The sequence below is a fragment of the Amphiprion ocellaris genome, chromosome 7 (genome assembly GCF_022539595.1).
Source record: "Amphiprion ocellaris isolate individual 3 ecotype Okinawa chromosome 7, ASM2253959v1, whole genome shotgun sequence".
In the NCBI taxonomy this organism is placed as follows: Eukaryota; Metazoa; Chordata; class Actinopteri; family Pomacentridae; genus Amphiprion; species Amphiprion ocellaris.
The window spans coordinates 26,404,747-26,424,617 of NC_072772.1; the positions used below are offsets into that span (position 1 = coordinate 26,404,747).

The following is a 19,871-nucleotide window of genomic DNA, read 5'->3' on the forward strand; positions in this document are numbered from 1 at the left end:
CAGGCGGACGTTGAAGCGGAAGGTTCTCGCACGTGAAGCGGAAGAAAATGTGGAACATCTGACAGATCTTACCATGAACGATAGTACGTGAGTCAACCTCAGTGTCCGGACACTGCGACCGACCGGAGACAAAGACAACAAGGTGTGGTATGTTTGAATGATTTCTGTTTTCCCTGACACGACATGAGGTCAGTAGTTAGCAGTGAGCTCATTAACTGGTACGATAAAATCTAAATCAAATCAAATTTGAGGTATTTTAACGATGACAAACAAGTCGTTCTGTAAATGTAATATTTAGCTACATTTGCATATGTTTCCTGGAAACTGTTAGAAATAGTTCAACGTTCTTAGTCGCCACTACCGGCTGCAACGGTACCTGAGAACACTGCATGACCGTCAGTCTTCCCCGGGACGCTGTCCGTCCCTCAGCCTGCCGGAGCTCCATGTACTGTACTAGTGTGGAGCTGAGTTCCTCTCCCCTGCTGGAGCTGCTACTCTGACCAACAACCTGTCAGTCCTCTCCATCAGGACCTCCTAATGCGCCTGTGCTACTCCTAGTCTGCAGAAGCTGGTTTACCTTAAAAAGATTACTCCAGAACAGCAAAAACGGAAACTGAACACTGTGTTCTTGACTTTTTATGCTCTTCATACAAAATAAGTAGCTTTGAAATTTATGTATTTATTTATTTTGCTGTTTTGAGTCTTTCACCTAATATTTTAGCAAAATTGTAAAAAATTCTGTCTGATCACAAAATGCAAATATATCAGGTGTAGGATTTGGATTAAGAGAAGACCAGAGGGTGTTCCTGTCTAAAGTGTTTGACACGAAGTGCAATAAATGTCAGTCGGTGTCATCCCAATATTTTGACTTAAATCATTACAGGAACTGTGTTTAATTTCATTTAATAAACAAAGTTCTGTTAACGTTCAGGTAATCCAAAAAAATATATTGTGTATGTCTGAAGTCTAATCTACTTGGGTGTCATGATCAATGACCAGCTAACCCTCAAGGCTCATATGGCCTCTTTTGCTCAGTTGTGTCGATTCGTCTTGAAGAACATCAGAAAGATCAGACCATTCCTGTCTGAACATGCAGCACAACTCCTGGTACAGGCTGTTGTAATATCATGCATCAACTACTGCAACTCCTTACTGGCAGCTAGCCATAGCTAGACTCTTCTCCTCTGTGGTTCCCCGGTGGTGGAACAATTTACCAAACTCTGTTCAATCTGCAGAATCTCTCTCAGTCTTTAACAAAAGACTAAAAACCAGCTCTTCACTGAACACCTTTGCACTTGACAAGCTGAAAAAAATAAATAAAAAATCCTATGCGTCTGTACTGCCTGTAGACACCAAGGTCCTATTGTCACACTTGAACTTGTTTTGTGGCTCTTATCCAGGTTGTTTTCTCTTGACTACATCCTTGCTTGTGTTGGATCTACTCTCAGATGTACGTCACTTTGGATAAAAGCGTCTGCTAAATTAAATTGTAGAACTGTCTAAAAGTTGAGCAGAAATAGCATCATCTCACTGCAGTCTTGCACAAATGGAAGCATTCATGCGTGCAAGCATGAGATATAAAGAAAACAACAATCAACTCACCAAAACATAGTTTTATAGCACCCTAACCCAGCAGGGTACCCTTAAGTTCCTTTTCACACCAGTTGGTTGATTATGTATTTGAAATGTTCACAGAACTCTCCCTGACACAGAGACCCAGCAGAAAAGAAGGATGAGCCTACTACACAGGTTAGTGATGAGTTGCTTTTGATACGAAGGCTTAAAAGTCAATCATAATGTTCATTGACTAACTCACCTTTTGCGATGCAGATGCAAAGCAGTTTTCTTGTGTATCAACCGGGAGATACAGGTAGATAGACAGGTAGGTTTTTTGTTAGATGGCATATCCTCTAACATTATCTTAATAACGCAGTCAGACATTGGCCCTTTCTTAAGTTTTGATGAATCTCATGCATGTTGCTTCCATCTCCCATAGTTCTCTCCAGCTGCTTTACACTGCTGGTTAGTGAGTGACTGTAGAGTAGATCTGGCTTGGTTAGTGTTTATGTCACCCTGTTTGTGTGTAAATCCAGCCACTTGTCTGAGACTACACAAATATTTTTAGCCTATTAGTATGAAAGACATTTTTTTGGGTGTAGTCAGAGGTGCAGCAGCCCACACTGCTGACACAGTCCTGATAATAGGTGTTGGAGTATGCAATTATGAGACAATCTCTCCTGATCCTCAGCAGTGTATTATTCAAAATGAAACAGAAAGTAGGGTTTTTGTATTGTTTGCCATATTTGTAAAATCCATAGCATCCATGAAAAGTCATGCAATTTAGGATGTACATTATGCTATGTGTCTGACCAAGGTTTTTTTTAAAAAACTTTTTTTCATTACTATTACTTTATCTAACTTGTGTTGATTAGAAGGACTGTATAATTTCACTGGTGAATAAGGTTATTGCCACCAGGGGGCATCGGTTAGAATGCACTCAAAAGTGTTCCCTTTTGCTCCTTTATTTTTTAACAAAGGCTCTTGTATGTGTGTGGGGTTCTGAAACAAGAAATTTAATTGAAATAAGTAAATAATTAGTGTGAATCTGCATTGCCATGACAATGAAAAAAATTATGTAACCTTCTCCTAATTGATATTTTTCAACACTAAGATCCCCTGCTTGCTTTGTAAGGTCTTTGAATATTACCAAGAAGATGCCTGGAAAGTGTCATTAGCTTTACTTTTTTTGTGGGTAATCAGCCACTTTAATTGATAGCAAGTGAATACTAATTAGTATTTAACATTTTAATGTGATTGGTTCATTTGGCAACCGTATTCCTTTGCATCTTAACAACCTGCCATTTTTAACCCTTTGATGTGCAGTGTGGGTCAGGAGATGCCCATTTTCCATTGGAATTGGGTCACTTTTGACCCATGTTGTGCATCAAAGGGTTAAGTGAAGTATGTAGATTCTTTACATCCACTGTAAATGCTGGTCCAGAGCCATGAATGACTTACATATTTCAGCTTTTGTGATAATTGCTCTATCACGTGTGCCATTTGATGCGTGTTGGAGGCAAGTTCTCAGTAACCCCTCCCCACCTCTGAATTTTTCTCAGAGCAACATTAAACAGGTCTTAGTCAGGTTCAGAGGCATAACTTTGCTTACATGCAAAAATGCCTTGGAGGTAAGCAAGTAAACTTGCCACAACATGCAAACAGCTTAATAGCAGCTGTTCTCTGCACAATAGTCCTCACTGTGATTCAGATTCAGTCTGTTTGAACAGACCACATTGTGAGGAAAGTGAGTTGTTGACTGTGGGACTAGTATAACCTTTCCAACTGGTCTTTGTGTGTTTTATTAAGAATGTGAGCAATGCTATCTGAACCAACCAGTGTAATGCCTTGTATTTTTTTCCAGAAGGCCAAGTAAACTGCTCACAGTGTGGAGGTGGAAGAGAAGGGTGGAGGCTTCCCTATGTCCAGCGACGGTCTTTCACTGCAGAGCCTTCTGCTCCACCCCTTCAGAACCAGGTGCACAACTCAGTTTAAATCTTTATTGCCTTTTGACACAGCAACATATTACTTTCTTTAGCATATCTACAGCAGTCAAGTGCTAGTAGTTGTAGCAGCAGAAATGATAACCTTCATTGTGAATAAAAGGGAACTCCAGCAATTTTGTTTTCCAATAGCATTGGCAGACCAATAAGAAACAATTAAAAAAGAATAATCACAGTGTGGCAGCAGAGGTGGAGATATAACAGTGAATCCCACAATTCTTTTGATGCATATTAGATTAAAGCCTCCCTGCCTTTTTCTAAGCACAGGTGGGCCACAGATGATATTGTAAGTGTTTTTTCACTGGCTGAGTATAGAAGGAAGGTAAACTGATGTAACATGTGACATTTCAAATTGGTGCAGTGCTCTTAGCTGCCACTAGCTGCATTAATGACAGCAGAAACAGTACAAGTGACAGAACTTGTAACAGGCATGGTACAATTTGCAGTCATCTTTTATAGCCTCATGGAAAATAGATAAGGGAACAGTGCAGTCAGTAATTGCTTTGACAGAAGCTGTAATAATGATTGTTTAAAAAAAGTAGTATCCTCGGCTGCATGAGACAGTTATTAGTAGTTGGAGTAATAGAAGTGGTCAGTTCAGTTGTACGTTTTTAAAAACAGTGGTGCATCATTGATTGTAGTGCTTGAAGTCAAGTCATTTTGTAGATTCAAGTGCTTTCAACCATTTTTCATCATTTGCTAATCTTGTGACTGATTTTCTTTTTAAATGAGGGGAATTTAAAATGGGTAAATCTGTTTAAACAGAACTTTACTTCATGTCATCACACATGCAAAAGTGACTGTTTCCTGCAGTAAGAGGCCACAGTTAATATCAGATATTAGGTTACCAGAATACCTTTAAGTAAACGTCCCTACACAACTAGCTAAACAATAGATACTGATCAGGCATAACATTTTGACCGCCTGCCTAATATTGTGTTGGTCCCCTTCATGCTGCTAAAACTCCTCTGACCCAATGGGACATGAACACAGGACCTCTGGGGATGTCCTGTGGCACTGGGATGGTGGCAGTGAATTCTGTGGGTCCTATGTGTTGCAGGGTGGGATCTACCTAGATCAGGCTTATCCTGCCACATCCCACAGAGGCTCAGTAAGATTTGGATCTGAGGAGTGTGGAACCTGGGTGAACAGCTTAGCTCTGTCGTGTTCCCCGGGCCGGGCAGTTTTTGTGATGTGTCGGAGTGCATTGTCCTGTAACTGGCAGCAAGGACTGCTGTTGCCATAAGGGTGGGGATTTGGGGGGTTGCTTGACCTGCAATGTTTATGTGGGTGGTACATGTCAAACATCCACATGAATGTCAGGAATCAAAGTTTCACCTGTTAGTGGTCAGAATGTTGTGGCTGATCGGTGTATATTTATGCTGCAAACCTGATAATTGCCTACTTTTTAATACAGCCCTCCAACAATTCCACGTCATTATCAATCTACAAAACATTTCCATTGCTCAGTCAGAATATTGCACAATATGTTGTCTGTGGCTTGAGAGGAGGTTTGTGACATCTAAAAAACAGTAATTGTCCCTCATAGATATTTAACCATAGATAATTGCCATTCATTGCAATGATGCATCTGCCCTGTGCTTATTGCTCCTGTGAAGAGGCCCCTCTAAATGTATGTATGTTTCCAGGACAAAAATGTGTATCCACAATTAAATAATCACAACTCACAGCATTTTTCAGCTTTTTGGTTTTTGACAAATGCCACATACAGACAGGTGACAAAATACAATTTTTCTCTGTCATACTCATACAATTTTCACGACTTCCGTAGCCTTCGCAAAAACATAAATGCATTTCTCAAAACAGTTTGTATAAACCTTACTACACAATGTATGAAAGACTGTCAAAGACCAGAACTTGCTCAATATCCTTAGTTTATCTTTGAAACGCAGCAGACGTTTGATTGAATTATACATATGCGCTGGCAGGTAGTTCGAATAAAACTTTTCAGACCGATATCAGGGAGGAAGGGAACACTCATATATAGAGACAGACCCAGGCCTTGCGAAATTTTGGGCTTTTACACAAAACTTTCAGGCTGAACACTGGCCAGATGAGCAATAAACTTCCCAAAATAAGGAAAGGCTTTGGTGTTTGACATAGTAAGATTGACTCAGACCACTTAATGACCCCAGGGCCATATTTGCTGTGATTCACAAGAGGACAATGGGAAAAACAAAAGAGATTGGTATTTAGTGCAAAAGACACACAACAAAAAAAAAAAACTCTGAATTAAACATTGATCATCAGACCTTTTGCTGTTTTTTCAATATCTTTTTTCTCTCTTACATACACACAAACACACAGGATTTCAGTGTTGGCATGTGAAGAATAGTTCTCCAGCTGACAACTGTTCTGTAAAATAGGTATCACGTATCACTGCTTTCTGGTGCATGGTGGCCCACTTTATGTTTTTGTCATCCATCTGTATCTGTTTTTCAGGCTGATACTTGATTTACATAAAAATACAAGTTTCATCCCAAAATACTGTCAAATGCCTTGGTTATATAAAATTTCTGACTAATTCATAAAAAGACATAGTTAAAGCAAAGACTGAAGTTAACAAATTGTTTACAGTTTTGGCAAGCTTTACAGTTTACTTTTTAATCACATTTATAGCAAAATTTTTGCACATTTATATTTTAGGTCACATTATTGAGAAATTGATCTATGCAGGGAGTCACCTGAGAAATTCCTATTTTTGCGAGAGATAATCTGATAAACATGTTCGTGTGAAAGCATGTATTGATTGGAGAAGCATCTACAGGTGCTGGTGCATTGGCTACCTTCTGTCATACGGCCCCATGTTCGCAGGAGCATCAACGCACTTTAACATTTTTATGTTCACTTCCAAACCCAAATTTACAACATGCTCAGAGACACAGTTCACTGAACTGAACTGAACTGAAAATGCTCAGAGACACAGGTGATGAGTTTTGGCATGTTATTGAATTATTACTCGAACAAAAATGTAAAACCATTGACCTTATATAAAGATGGAAGAACCCTCCACAATGCCACCTATAGGATTTCCAAACTACTGTTCAACTCAGTTTGATGGCTTCAGCCGTTGCCATCTTGGCAGTAGATATAGCCATGAACAAAAGTTTCCATACGCTTGTAAAGATCATGTATATCATCATTCCAACGATTCCTATAACTCCAATTTTATCCAAAGCGACGTACATCTGAGAGTAGATACAACACAAGCAAGGATATAGTCAGGAGAAAACAACCTGGATAAGAGCCATACAACAAGTTCAAGTTATTTATGTATTTGTCACCTCGCACTTTTGTAAGGATAACATATGCTTTTTAATCTCAAATTTTACCAGTCTTTTTATCTATTATCTCTGGTATGTTGGATGTGTTTTGTGTATAGTATATTGCCTGCTTCCTGTAGTATTTTCTTCAGCAGCGGCGACAGGCTCTTCGGGAGCCATGGTGGCTTAAACAAATGACACATGACTGCAGATTTTACTTTTACAACCTATTTATTGAATGGCCTGTTGAAAATAGCTTTTTAAAGACTGAATGTCAAAAAAAAAAAATGTGAACAAGCTCATTAAATGCTGTCAGCAGTTACCTCATGGCATGTAGATATTAGCTTAATGCTACCAATTTTATATATATATATATATATATATATATATATATATATATATATATATATATATATGTATATATGTGTATATATGTACATGTGTATATATATATATGTACATGTGTATATATATATATATATATATATATATATATATATGTATATATATATACACACACACACTATATTGCCAAAAGTATTCGCTCACCCATCCAGATAATCAGAATCAGGTGTTCCAATCACTTCCATGGCCACAGGTGTATAAAATCAAGCACCTAGGCATGCAGACTGGTTTTACAAACATTTGTGAAAGAATGGGTCGCTCTCAGGAGCTCAGTGAATTCCAGCGTGGAATTGTGATAGGATGCCACCTATGCAACAAATCCAGTCGTGAAATTTCCTCGCTCCTAAATATTCCACAGTCAACTGTCTGCTGTATTATAAGAAAGTGAAAGTGTGTGGGAACGACAGCAACTCAGCCACGAAGTGGTAGGCCACGTAAACTGACGGAGCGAGGTCAGCGGATGCTGAGAAACCATGGGAGTGGATTATTGCACCAAGTGAGGTTACGTATATTGAGAAGAGGAGAGGACCAAGCACTGACCCTTGAGGAACCCCTGTGGATAGGCTGTGCAGTTCAGACATTTAGACTCAGTGACACAGTCCTCCTTCTTGCTGCTGCCGCTCCAGCACACCACCAGCATAGAAGGAGCAACTGGCCACCACGGACTGGGAGAACATCCTTAGCAGTTTGCAGCAGCTGCTAAAGAATGCCAATTTCCTCAGGAAATAGAGCCAACTCTGACCCTGCTATAGACATAGTCTCTGTGTGTAGACCAGTCCAACTTGTTGTCCAGGTGCAGCCCCAGGTATTTGTATGAGCTGATGATGCCAGCCTCAGCCCCTAGAATGAATACCAGTTGTAGAGAGACAGGTGATCTTCTGAAGTCCAGTACCCCGGGTCTCCCGGGTTTTTGAGGGGTTGAGTTGCAGGTGATTGAGACTACACCAGACAACAAAATCTTCAGTTGCCCTCCTGTACTCCCTCTTAATCCCCCCCCCCCCCCCCAAAATAACCCACCATGGCAGTGTCATCAGAAAACTTCTGCATGAGTACCAGCTCAGAGTTGCAACGAAAGTTGGATGTGTACAGGGTGAAGAGGAGAGGGGCCAGAACAGTCCCCTGAGGTGCTCCTGTGCTACTGACGACCAAATCAGAAGATGCTCCTCCCAGTCTGACAAACTGAGGTCTGCCAGTGAGGTAGTCAGTTATCCATAACACCAGGTGGGGTTGAACATCCATGTTGGTTTGTTTCTGCTGCACTTAGGATGGCTTAAATGTATTAAAGGTGCTGGCAAAATCAACGAACACAACCCTCACCATGCCATGCCATGCCATGCCATGCTAGTGGAACGCAGGAATGAATGGAATGAAATTTTCACAGAAGGTCAGAAATGACACCAGGACTACCTGATTAGATTTTGGCAGCGATGCGGCTTTCAGTCTGAATCCACAATTTTTTTTTATAGATTTCTGTATCATTGCGAGATAACGGCACTGCAGTGTCGCATACACTGTAACTATGACACCAGGACCACCTGATTAGATTTTGGCAGCCATGCGGCTTTCAGTCTGAATCCACAATTTTTTTTAAATAGATTTCTGTATCATTGCGAGATAGTGGCACTGCAGTGTCACATACACTGTAACTATGACAACAAGTGAACGCTACAGCTGACGATCACATAATGGCAATCCATACCGTCCACCACTGCGGACCTATCCGGATTATTCCGTCAGAAATCATGCAACGACTGAGCAGCCTTGGCGAAGTACTGCGCTTTCTGAGTGCTTTTCTTGTCTTGGGCCAGTAGTCTCTGCACAACTTTGAATTATGCTTGGTGTCATTGTCTTCTTGTTATATGAACCCATGACCAATCAGGTTCAATCCAGAAAGGCACAAAGATGTTGTGGCAGACCTTCTTGTCCATGCCATTTCCACAAATGGAACCCCATACCATAATGGAATCTCCACTGTGTTTCACTGTGGGTGCAATGCATCTAGCATCAAAATGTTCTCCAGCTTTTGTGTCAACATAAACATGATGATGCTGACCGTAGAGTTCAAACTTGGACTCATCCATCCAGAGTACCTTCTTCCAGTCATCTACAGTCCAGTGTTTGTGCTCCCTGGCAAATTTAAAGCATTTTTAGATGTTTGCAGTCCTCAATAATGGCCTCTTAGCAGCTATTCTTCAATTTAAGCCTTGTTCCTTCAGTCGTTTCCTGATGGTCATAGTGGAAACTTTCTCGGATTCTGATCTAGAAGCATCAGTCTCTGCCTGAAGATCAGCAGTGGTCTTCCTTCTGTCTGTAGTACTTAAAATCTTAAGGTGCCTGACATCTGCTTCAGTTAGCTTTCGTTTATGGCCTCTTCCTTGGCGTGTTTTGTAAGGAGCAGTCTCTGCAATTGAGTCCAAGGTATACTGACCACATTGTGAGAACACTTTATGTCTTGCCCTATTTGTCCCAAAGACCATCCAACATCATGAAATGCTTTAGTTCAAACTCTGTCTTTCTCTGTAAGTTCCCTACGCTTCATCATTTTGAACAGGAGTGAAGAATTTCAAACAGAATTCGTGTTTTTATACCCAAATTTGCTCCAGCACACTGGAATTCTCTGAGAAGACAGAAATCAATCAAGAATAACATATAGCCACTAAAACACATTTTTCTGTTCAGGAATGCAAACAATTAACTGTAATTTGGCCCCTCAATGAAAATATGATAACTGTATTTCCTGCTTTTTTGGAAAACAGTAAATTTGACAATTCATGGATTATAGCAATAATTATGTTTTATCATTAAAGATATAATTTGATTTATTTATGATTAAAGAGCTTGCACTTCCAGTGACGCCGCTCTGCTGGCCACCCAGGCTATAGTCCTACTGCTGCAACGTTGTTTTTTATATCTGTTTTTAGTGTCTATGACTCGTGCAGCTTGTATATCTGTGTATCTTGCTACTGTGCTACTTGCTTTAAGGACTTTGCAGACTTTGCATCTGAAGCTGAGGATTAGCCGAACTGTGCTGGCTGGGTCTGTGTTGTTAGCTGCTGACTCTGCTAACTGTTGGCCTCAACAAGGATTAGCCATCCCTCAGACAGTGGTGCTCATGGAGCTATGGCAGCTCTGGTGTACATACTAATACTTTTCATGGTAGTCGTTGAACTACTATGCAAGAGCTGGCCCACACCATGATTGACAGGTACAGAGACACAACGGTTGTACTCCAGAGAGGCTGCTTGTGCTTCGACACAAGGGGTACAAGGCGCCAGTGGGTCTACCAGAGGCACTCAGAGGTGAACTGGTGAACAGCCTACACCGTCGCTGGCAAAAAGAGGAAGGAGAGGAGGTATTTGAGAATGGCTCCGCTGAAGGTGCAACATACCATCGTTGCCTTCAATCATCCTGATCAACCTAAGGTCACTGCGGAACAAAATAGAGGAGCTACACACAAACAGAAGGTACCACTAGAAGTATAGTGACTCATCCATCCTGTAGCTCACTGACTCCTGGCTCTGCAAAGACATACCAGACTCCTTGGTGGAGCTGGAAGGCTTCTCCTGTATGTGAGTAGATAGGATGGACTCCACTTCCTGAGAGTCCTCAGGAAGAACAACCTGGACAGGAAGCTGCTGCTGGCCTTCTACCGCTCATCCATAGAGAGCCTGCTGACGTACTGTGTTTCCACCTGGTACGGGAGCTGCACTGAGGCAGACAGAGCGAGGTTCAGAGGACAGTCAAAGCAGCACAGAGGATTGTTGGCTGCCCTCTCCCCTCCATCTACTCCACCCAGTGCCTCAGCAGAGCTCAGAACATCATCAAGGACAGTTCACATCCCGGTTCTCAGCTTTTTGATCTGTTGCCCTATGGAAGGCACTACAGATGTATTAAAGCGAGGACAAACAGACTTAAAAACAGCTTCTTTCCGAGAGCCATCACCACCCTGAACTCTCACGTCTCATGTCTCACACCCAGCAAACAATATAATGTGAAATTTGCAATATACACCACTTCCTCATTCACTCTATTTATATGCACCCTGTTATTTATACTGTACATTTGTAAATAGACTGTTTTGCACTATCTTTAAGATTCTTTGCACTGAAAAGGAGAAGCTTTCCAATCTCGTTATACACTGTATAATGACAATAAAGCATATTCTATTCTATTCTGTTCTATTGATGAAAAGCAGAATAGGGGGCATTTGTGTTTGAGTAACATCTGGTGCAAATGATTCACTCTCAGAAAAACCCTATGTGAGCCTAATTTAGAAGTACTATGCATCTCAATAAGACCATTTGATCTTCTTTGTGAGATTGGTAACATTATTATCTATGCTACATGCTTTCCCAGGGGGAAATGCTAAAACAGCTGCAAATCTGCTAGCTGAAGTTGTGCACACCCCAATCCTATGTCCCTATCAGGGTGATTTTAATCAGTGTAAACTTGCATGGGCTTTACTGAGCTTTTATCAATATGTTAAATGTAGCACAAGGAATGGCAAAGTACTGGACAAATGTTATGGCAATATTAAGCATGCTTTTCGAGCTAAGGCTCTGCCCGCTCTCTCCATCTGTGACCACTCCAAGGTTTTCCTCATGCCAAGATACAAAACTGTTTTTAAATCCAGCAGTCCTCAGTGTAAAGGTGTGCTGCAGTGGAATCAGGACAGTGTGGAGACACTCAGAGGCTGTCTGTCATGCAGCGACTGGAATATTTTCCACAACTTAGAGCTTGATGAAGCTACTGTGGCAATTACTGACTACATGCATTTTTGTGTTGACAATGTAGTTCCTAAAAAAAGATGTTCTACACTTTCCCAACAACAAGCACATATTACCAAAGAGGTTAAGACTTGTATAAATACAAAGAACCTGGCTTTTATAATGTACCACGTGGGTGTGGCTTCAGCACAAAGAACTTAATCATCTATTGAAAAAATCCAGAGACCAACATCAGTCTTATATTGAACAGAGCTTCAGCTCTGGGGACAGTAAGAGTTTATGGGACTGCATGAAGAACATCACAAACATGAACTCTGAGGAAACAGATCATCACATTGGATGATATAGCCAAAGTTAACAAGCTGAATGACTACTTTCTCAGGTTTGAGACAGAAGACTTCTCCAAAGAGGGAACTGAGACCCTAGAGACAATCCACACCGGCTCCTCTGAATGGCTGAAAATTGAACCACACCAAGTTTAAAATATTTTTAGCAAAGTGTGTAACAACAAATCTAAGCGGCCTGATGGCTTGTCCCCTTTCCTGTTAAGAAAATGTTCCTCTGAGTGATCTGCGTTATGCTCCATCTTTCAGAAATCCCTGAACTGTTGCACTGTACCCGCTGTCTGGAAAAAGTACTTCTGTACCAAAAGTATCTTATCCATCTACTAACAATGACTACAGACAAATAGCTCTAACATCTGTTGTTATGAAATGCTTTGAAAAAAATCATAGTCAATATGCTGAAGGCTGAGGCTGCTGGCATGGACCCTCTCCAATTTGCCTATAAGCAGGGCAGGAGTACAAATGATGCTGTTATCAGTATGACTCACCTCATCATCAACTTTGGTAAAAACTGCAATGAAAATTATAGGGCACAAAGGACAGCTGTCTCTTCCATCTACAATGCAAAAACAATAAAACAGGCACACATGATCCTCAGAGACTCAACGCACATCGTCCACTGAGAATGTGAGCTCTTGCCATCAATGCTTCATTGCCAGCAGTGACAAAAGTAATTGTTTTAAACTCTTATTTCCTCTCATCCATAACATTCTTAAATAAACAGCTTAGATACCTCTAATCAATCTATCTTATTATCTTAACATCTTATTTTTTTATCCATTTCATCTTCTTACCTTTTCTCTTTTTTAGGTTGAATTTTTTTTTCATTTATTGCACCCACTCTTGTGATCTGATTTAGAGTTCTATTTATTTTATTGTATTCTACCCTGTGCCATTCGCTCATATGTCATGTGCAATTCTATTCTGTGCAATGCGTTTTGAAGCAGTTTTTGTTGACTGATGTGTCATGGATGGTTGTTCTGTGCTTGTTATGTATTTGTTATGTATGTGCAGCTGCTCCCGGCACTTTGAGCCCAAGACAAATTTCCTTCGCGACAGTAAAGTTCATCTCACATACTAGCAGATTAACCAATCCAGAAACCTAAAAAAATATTTTGGTAATCAGCAGTACCGTTAGTTTAAGGCAGCGGTGGCAAACACGTTACACTAGGTGGTGATCTAATGAATTTGTTAAGCACTGTACTTCATTTCGTTTATCTCTGCCGTAAAGTTGGATATTTTCACAGTCTGTGGTCTGTGGGGATTTACTTGCTTTTAGAGCCAACCACAAGTGACATTTGAAGAACTGCAGTTCTTGGCAGTAAAATGTTAGCTTCTTTTCTGAGCCCTGGGGGTTACTGCTTGTGTAAAGCTTGTTTTGTTATCTGATAGTTACTTTAGCTTACGTAATGGTGAGTAAGGTGGTGATGACCATAGATGTAGACACCTGTATATTTCTATTAATATTATATTAACAGGCTCTTTATGTTAGGTTATGAGAATTGCTAAGTGAGATGAATGGATGGATAAATGGATTGATAGATGGATAAATAGATGGATAGACAACAAAAGTCATGATATCAGCATATCAGGGTAAAACACTGATTTGGATCATTCTGTTTTAGAATAAGTAACTAAGCCCGTCTAGATGGGTATGTTTAATCTTTTTAATTGTGTCAAAGAATATCTAAATAGATGCATAGAATGCATAGATAAACCCGCTTTTCCTCTCTTGTAGACCCCATAGATATTCACAAAAGGAAGCTCTTCCTATGGTTCAGTCACCTTCCCCAGGAGGAGAAACAATTTGGAGGTTACTTTAGCCCTGAGACCATGCATGTGGATCCACTGATCTTGGAAAGAAATCCCGAGGAGAGGTTAGGACTGCTCAGCCCCTGCCTGCAAACCCAGAACTCCTCGTTCCCCTCCGTGACTGTGGAACAGCTGTTTGAGCCTACTGATGCCTGGAGTGAGGATCGCGGGATCAATGTGCTGCTCTATGGGGCAGTGGGAACAGGAAAAAGTACGGTGATCCGAAAGCTAGTGCTGGATTGGTGCACTGGGACCACTCTAGCTAACTTCAAGCTTCTAGTTCCATTCTCTTGTGAGGATCTTAACCAGCTGTCAAAGTAAGATAATATTTTCTTCTGTCTTCTCTCCCAATGTCACATCCACTACAACATTAAAACCTTCTGCCTAACATTGTGTTGGTCCCTCCCATCCAGACTGAAGGTGCGTGTCCACTAGATGCGATTTTCCCGCACGGCAACGCACAGCATCTGAAATTCGCACAGATGGCAGGCGGTCACTAGCAGGCCACAACATTGTCACATGACAGCACTCGAGCAAGAGCGGGCCATTACGTGGTCACATGACCGAGCTTTCAGCTTGATCGTCTGGCAGCCGAGTCGGATAAACACAGCAGCTCAGCCGCAAACTTTCCCTTTTATTTGGAAAACACTTCAGCAAAAAGTATTTCTGAAAGCTTTTGAGGCGAGAAATAAGCCGTGCAGCAGCTGAATCTGTCCTCGTTTTAGGTCACTGATGGCTAGTTTAGACGTTTGAGGACAGTTTCACGATGTGTGGGATCGCCGCACGCCGCATCGAATTTGCATAAAGTAGAAGTCGAGTTTACTTTATGCAAATGAGCTGCGGCCCACTCCGGGTAAACACACTGGATCACAACTGGAAACACACCACGTGGCATGCTGGTCCGGTTGCGGTGCAGGAAAATCGCATCTAGCGGACACGCACCTTAACTGAACACACCTCTGAAGATGCTGTGTGGTATCATGCACTGAAGTGGTAGAAGCAGATCCTGTAAGTCCTTAAAACTGCACAATGGAACCTTCATGATTAGGACTTGTTTTCCTGAACATTCCACTGATGATCATTCTGATTCACATCTTGGGAATTCGAAGGCCAAGTAAACACCTTGACTTTTTTGTCATGATCTTCAGACCATTCCTGAATAGTGTTTGCAGTGTGGCAGGAGTCATTATCCTTGCTGAGAGAGGCAAATTCCATTGGGGAATCTCTGCCATGAAAGGATGTATGTGCTCTGCAACAGTAACAATAGCCAACTTTAAGTTTTTAGCAGTTTGTGCTGCAGTAAATAATCTGAAGGATCAAACCACAAGAATCTGAAAATTAGAAAAAAAAGTATTGTTACTGTTACTTTAGTGACATACATTAAAATGTGGGACACATTACGGGAAGGAAATTTTCTTTATGAAGACTTATTGAAATGTCCACCCATTTGTACTAGGAGTGTGTACCAGAATGGAAAATATGAATGGGAAACGTGCATAGATAAAATATACATAAAATACAAAACACATTTTTGACAACATTGTGATTATAACTGCTTTCATGGATTACTTTTGTTGCTTTAGAGCAGTGTTTCTCAAATAGTGGGGCACGCCCCCCTGGGGGGGCGCAGAGGCATGTCAGGGGGGGCGCGGGAGACTGGGAGGAAAAGGTCCTTCAACACGGAACTAATTAACTGAACTATTGTTTTAACGTCGGCCTGTTTTTCGCGGCGTACAACAATACTGAAATTGTGCTGGCCCCATAGACTGTATATGCCATAGATATAAATAATAATAATAATAATGATCTTCTGTATATACCTATGGTATATGCACTGGCCGTTCAGACTCCGAAGTACAGACTCCTGAGAACGGGAGAACGTATCGTTCATGTGCAGTCGGAACACCAGCGTACTCGATCGGTCACGTACTCGGCTCATCTCTTCCGATTATTTTTATCAGCAATGTCAAACATACGGCCTGTGGGCCAAAACCGGCCCACCAAACGGTCCATTTCGGCCCGCGGGACGACTTTACAAATGATAAAAATTACAACAACATTAACTGTAAATTTGTAAAGCTGTAAATTTAAAATAATTTCTAGAACTTGACAAGTTGTTCTGATCATGAAGTAAAATACTAGATTGTTCAGTTGCAGATACCTGTGACTGAATGTTTTGTGTTTTTGTAGATAAACTGTTATCTGGCAGTTACACTGCATGTGTAAATGATGAACTGAGGCATAATAGGGTACTGTTGAAAGTGAACTTGTTTTCCTTAAGAAATTTCAGGTTCATAATATTTTGTAAAAAGATAGTTCATTAAATGTGAATATTTTCAGAATGTACTTTTCTGAACTAAAACAAAGGGGAAAAGTTGGAGCTGTGGTTATTTATAGGTTATTATGCTGTGATTTTACTGGTGGGGCCCACTGGAGATCAGATTGGATTTATGTGGTCCCTGGACTAAAATGAGTTTGACACCCCTGATCTTTACTGTGAAAAACAACAAAATGGAATCAGATAAAATAACACAGCCCTGCATATTCATGTTTTCACAGTTTTTTTTATATATATATATCTATATACACACACACACACACACACACACACACACACACACACACACACACACACACACACACACACACACACACACACACACACACACACACACACACACACACACAAAGTTATTGAGGGGGCACGAAAGTTTTTTGTCCTCCAAAGGGGGGCCCGACAGAAAAAATTTGAGAACCACTGCTTTAGAGGGACAAATTTAGAGCTTTTTTTTTTAATCAAATTTGATTTGAACTAACATTTTTAATGCTGGTTGCCTCCAGTTTAATCACACTAATGTTTGAAAACCCTAAAGTGACGGATCCCTTTCCACACAGGATGGCTTCCCTAAGGGACCTGGTGAGTAGGAAGTACCTCCACCTGAAAAAACACCCCCTGCTGAGTGGGGAGGGAAGCCAGGCCAAGGATGTGCTTTTCCTCTTTAACGGGATGGAGAAGATACAATTGGACTTCCGCATTGGATCCACAGAGCTTTGTAGTGACCCTAATGAAGCTCTGCTTCCAGGTGTAGTGGTGGTGAACCTACTGAGGAAGTATCTCCTGCCTGAGGTAAGAGATCCACCATTAATGCATTGCTTTTTTTTTATCATGGTTTGTATCTTCCATGGGCTGTTCACTGTTTTTGTTTTGGACTGTCATGTATTTATCATGTTCATCTGCAAAATGTAGATATGTATGCTGTTGTGTTCCTGTCCAAACAAAATCAATTAAAGTAGTGTTTGTAATGGGTGCATCTGGAATTTGTTGCTTTTTTTTCCTAGGCCAGCATCTTGGTTACCACAAGACTGTCTGCTCTAGACCGTATCCCTCAGAAGTATATTAGTCGTTATGCACAGATTTGTGGCTTCACTGACCCAGACCGCCAGCGGGCATATTTCACTAGCCGCCTACTGCAGCAGAGTGGGAAGACAGCACATAACCAAGAGGCCCAGGCTCTAATAGAGCTGCTTTACCTCAGCCTTCAGAGAGAAAGTCAGCTTGCTGCAGCCTGCTTCCTCCCCTCCTACTGCTGGCTCACATGTGCTACCTTACACTTCCTCCATTTCACCAGCATCAATGCCCCCATCCGCACATTGACTGGCATATACACCAGTTTTCTCAGGCTCAACTTTGGGGGTGAGGTGCTGGGAACAGGGGCAGGGACTAATGTGCCCATTCAGGGGCACCACAGTTCTCTGATGTTGTATGTCGTTCGTACAGTTGGTAAACTTGCTTTTGATGGTGTGACTTACAAGCGCACGTCGTTTTCAGAAAGGGAACTGGAACAGTGGATAGGAGGGAAGACCAAGACGGATGAGGAGCTACGTCAGCTGGCCATGTTCCGCACTGATGTGTTAGACTTCTTTTTAGCTCCCTGTGTAGGAAATGATAAGTATTTATCCCAAGACCTCAGTGAGAATGATGAGAGGCGGTACGTGTTTGCTGTCCCAGCCATGCAGGAGTATCTGGCGGCTCTCTACATGGTTCTAGGAGAGAACAAATCGGCTCTGGAGAAACTGACCAGGCAGGTGTCTATGGCCATTGGCCAGGCAACTGAGGATGTGAATGCCCTTATGAACATCCTTTCTAAATTCATCCCCCTCAGAATATTTGCTATATTCAACCTCCTTAAACTTTTTCCAAAGCTTTTTGAGAAAATCAGCAGTCGCAACAAAGGTAGTATTGCCAGAACCATGGCAGCTGAGATGTTCCGCACTGAGGATAGCTACAACGAGGATGTCCTGGATCAGGTGGAGCAAAGCCTTCTTGGCGTCCATGGTCCGCAGCCAAAGCAGTACAGTGAAGGCCAACCTTTTGAACTGTACCCCATCTTCATGGGTGGACTGTTGCATTATGGTAACCGTGTGCTTCTCCAACAACTTGGCTGCAGCATTCAAAGCAGCACTGTGGCCCAGATCACACTTGCCCTCAGGAAATATCTTGTCAGAGGTAACTTACACATTCTTTTCAATTTTTTCTATGCAATCTGCTTTGTATTGATGTTTGGTAAAGTTACACTATTGCTTTAAGTTTAGCTTGATATTTAGGGTCTGTGCATCAAGGTTTGTGAATGCCCTCTTGAAAATATCTACTGTTGTCAATAATGTTTGCAGAATTTTTTGTAAGGGCTAAATGTGCTAGAACTTCGTGAAACTTTGCAAATGCTGTCAAATGGAAATTGCTGTTCAGTTGCTAGGGATACTTTGAAACTCACAAAACCAGTCCTAGCTTGAAACCATCTTTACTAGACAAACACCATTCAATCTTAATGAAATATACAACTTGTGTTCTACACATGATGTACAGTAATATAATGCATGCGTCTTGGTGTTCTCTAGTGCCACATGGTGGATACACCCCACATATCCATGCATGATGCCCACCCTCATGCAGTCCAGACAAGGACATAAAGACATGCTTTTGTGGTCATGAATGTGCACAGCTGGCACCCTACCACCATTCCTAATATGCACGAAGATGTGAGAGCCCGATCATCACTGCTTGCAGCTGTAATATTTATTGTACATTTAAGTCAAATAGACATTGACATTATTTTCAACATTTTGGCTCTGTACACCACCACAATGGATATGAAATGAAACAATCAATATTTGCTTGAAGTGCAGACTTTCATCTTTAATTTGAGGGTATTTACATCCAAATCAGGTGAATGGTGGAGGAATTACAACACATTTTAGGTGTGCCCTCCACCTTTATAAGGGACCAAAAGTACTTGAACAATAAGCTGCTGAGCTGTTCCATGCCAGGTGTTATTCCCTCATTGTTTCATTTACAAGGAGCAGATAAAAGGTCTGGAGTTAATTTCAAGTGAGACATTTGTGCTTGTAATCTGGTGAGGTCAACTCTCAATATGAAGTCCAAATAGCTGTCACTATCAGTGAAGGAAGCCATCATTAAGCCTAAAAATCAAAACAAACCCATCAGAGAGATAGCAAAAACATGAGGTGTGACCAAATCAACTGTTGGGTACATTCTTAAAAAGAAAGAATGCACTGGTGAGCTCAGCAATGCCAAAAGACTCTGAAGATCACGGAAAACAAGTGTTGTGGATAACAGAAGGATACGTTCCCTGGTCAAGAAAAACCCCCTCACAACAGTTGGCCAGATCAAGAACAGTCTCCAGGAGGTAGGCATATCTGAGTCAGAGTCAACAATTAAGA

General features: G+C 41.3%; 1 protein-coding gene across 8 annotated transcripts in view; it reads left to right on the plus strand.

Annotated features, from left to right (window-relative positions):
• Window positions 1–19,871, plus strand: part of nlrx1 (NLR family member X1) — a 35,163-nt gene continuing 15,292 nt past the window's right edge. Inside the window, exons 1-7 of one of the 8 annotated variants that reach the window (XM_035946381.2) lie at window positions 91–142; window positions 1,696–1,749; window positions 1,831–1,882; window positions 3,422–3,534; window positions 14,059–14,449; window positions 17,028–17,259; window positions 17,472–18,639. In XM_035946381.2, the coding sequence (XP_035802274.1) occupies window positions 14,154–14,449; window positions 17,028–17,259; window positions 17,472–18,639 (1,696 nt within the window). In that variant the 5' untranslated portion in view covers window positions 91–142; window positions 1,696–1,749; window positions 1,831–1,882; window positions 3,422–3,534; window positions 14,059–14,153. Of the gene's footprint in view, window positions 148–1,695; window positions 1,750–1,830; window positions 1,883–3,421; window positions 3,535–14,058; window positions 14,450–17,027; window positions 17,260–17,471; window positions 18,640–19,871 lie in introns of all 8 variants that reach the window. The other 7 variants (XM_035946387.2, XM_035946380.2, XM_023266172.3 and 4 more) reach the window with 7 other exon arrangements.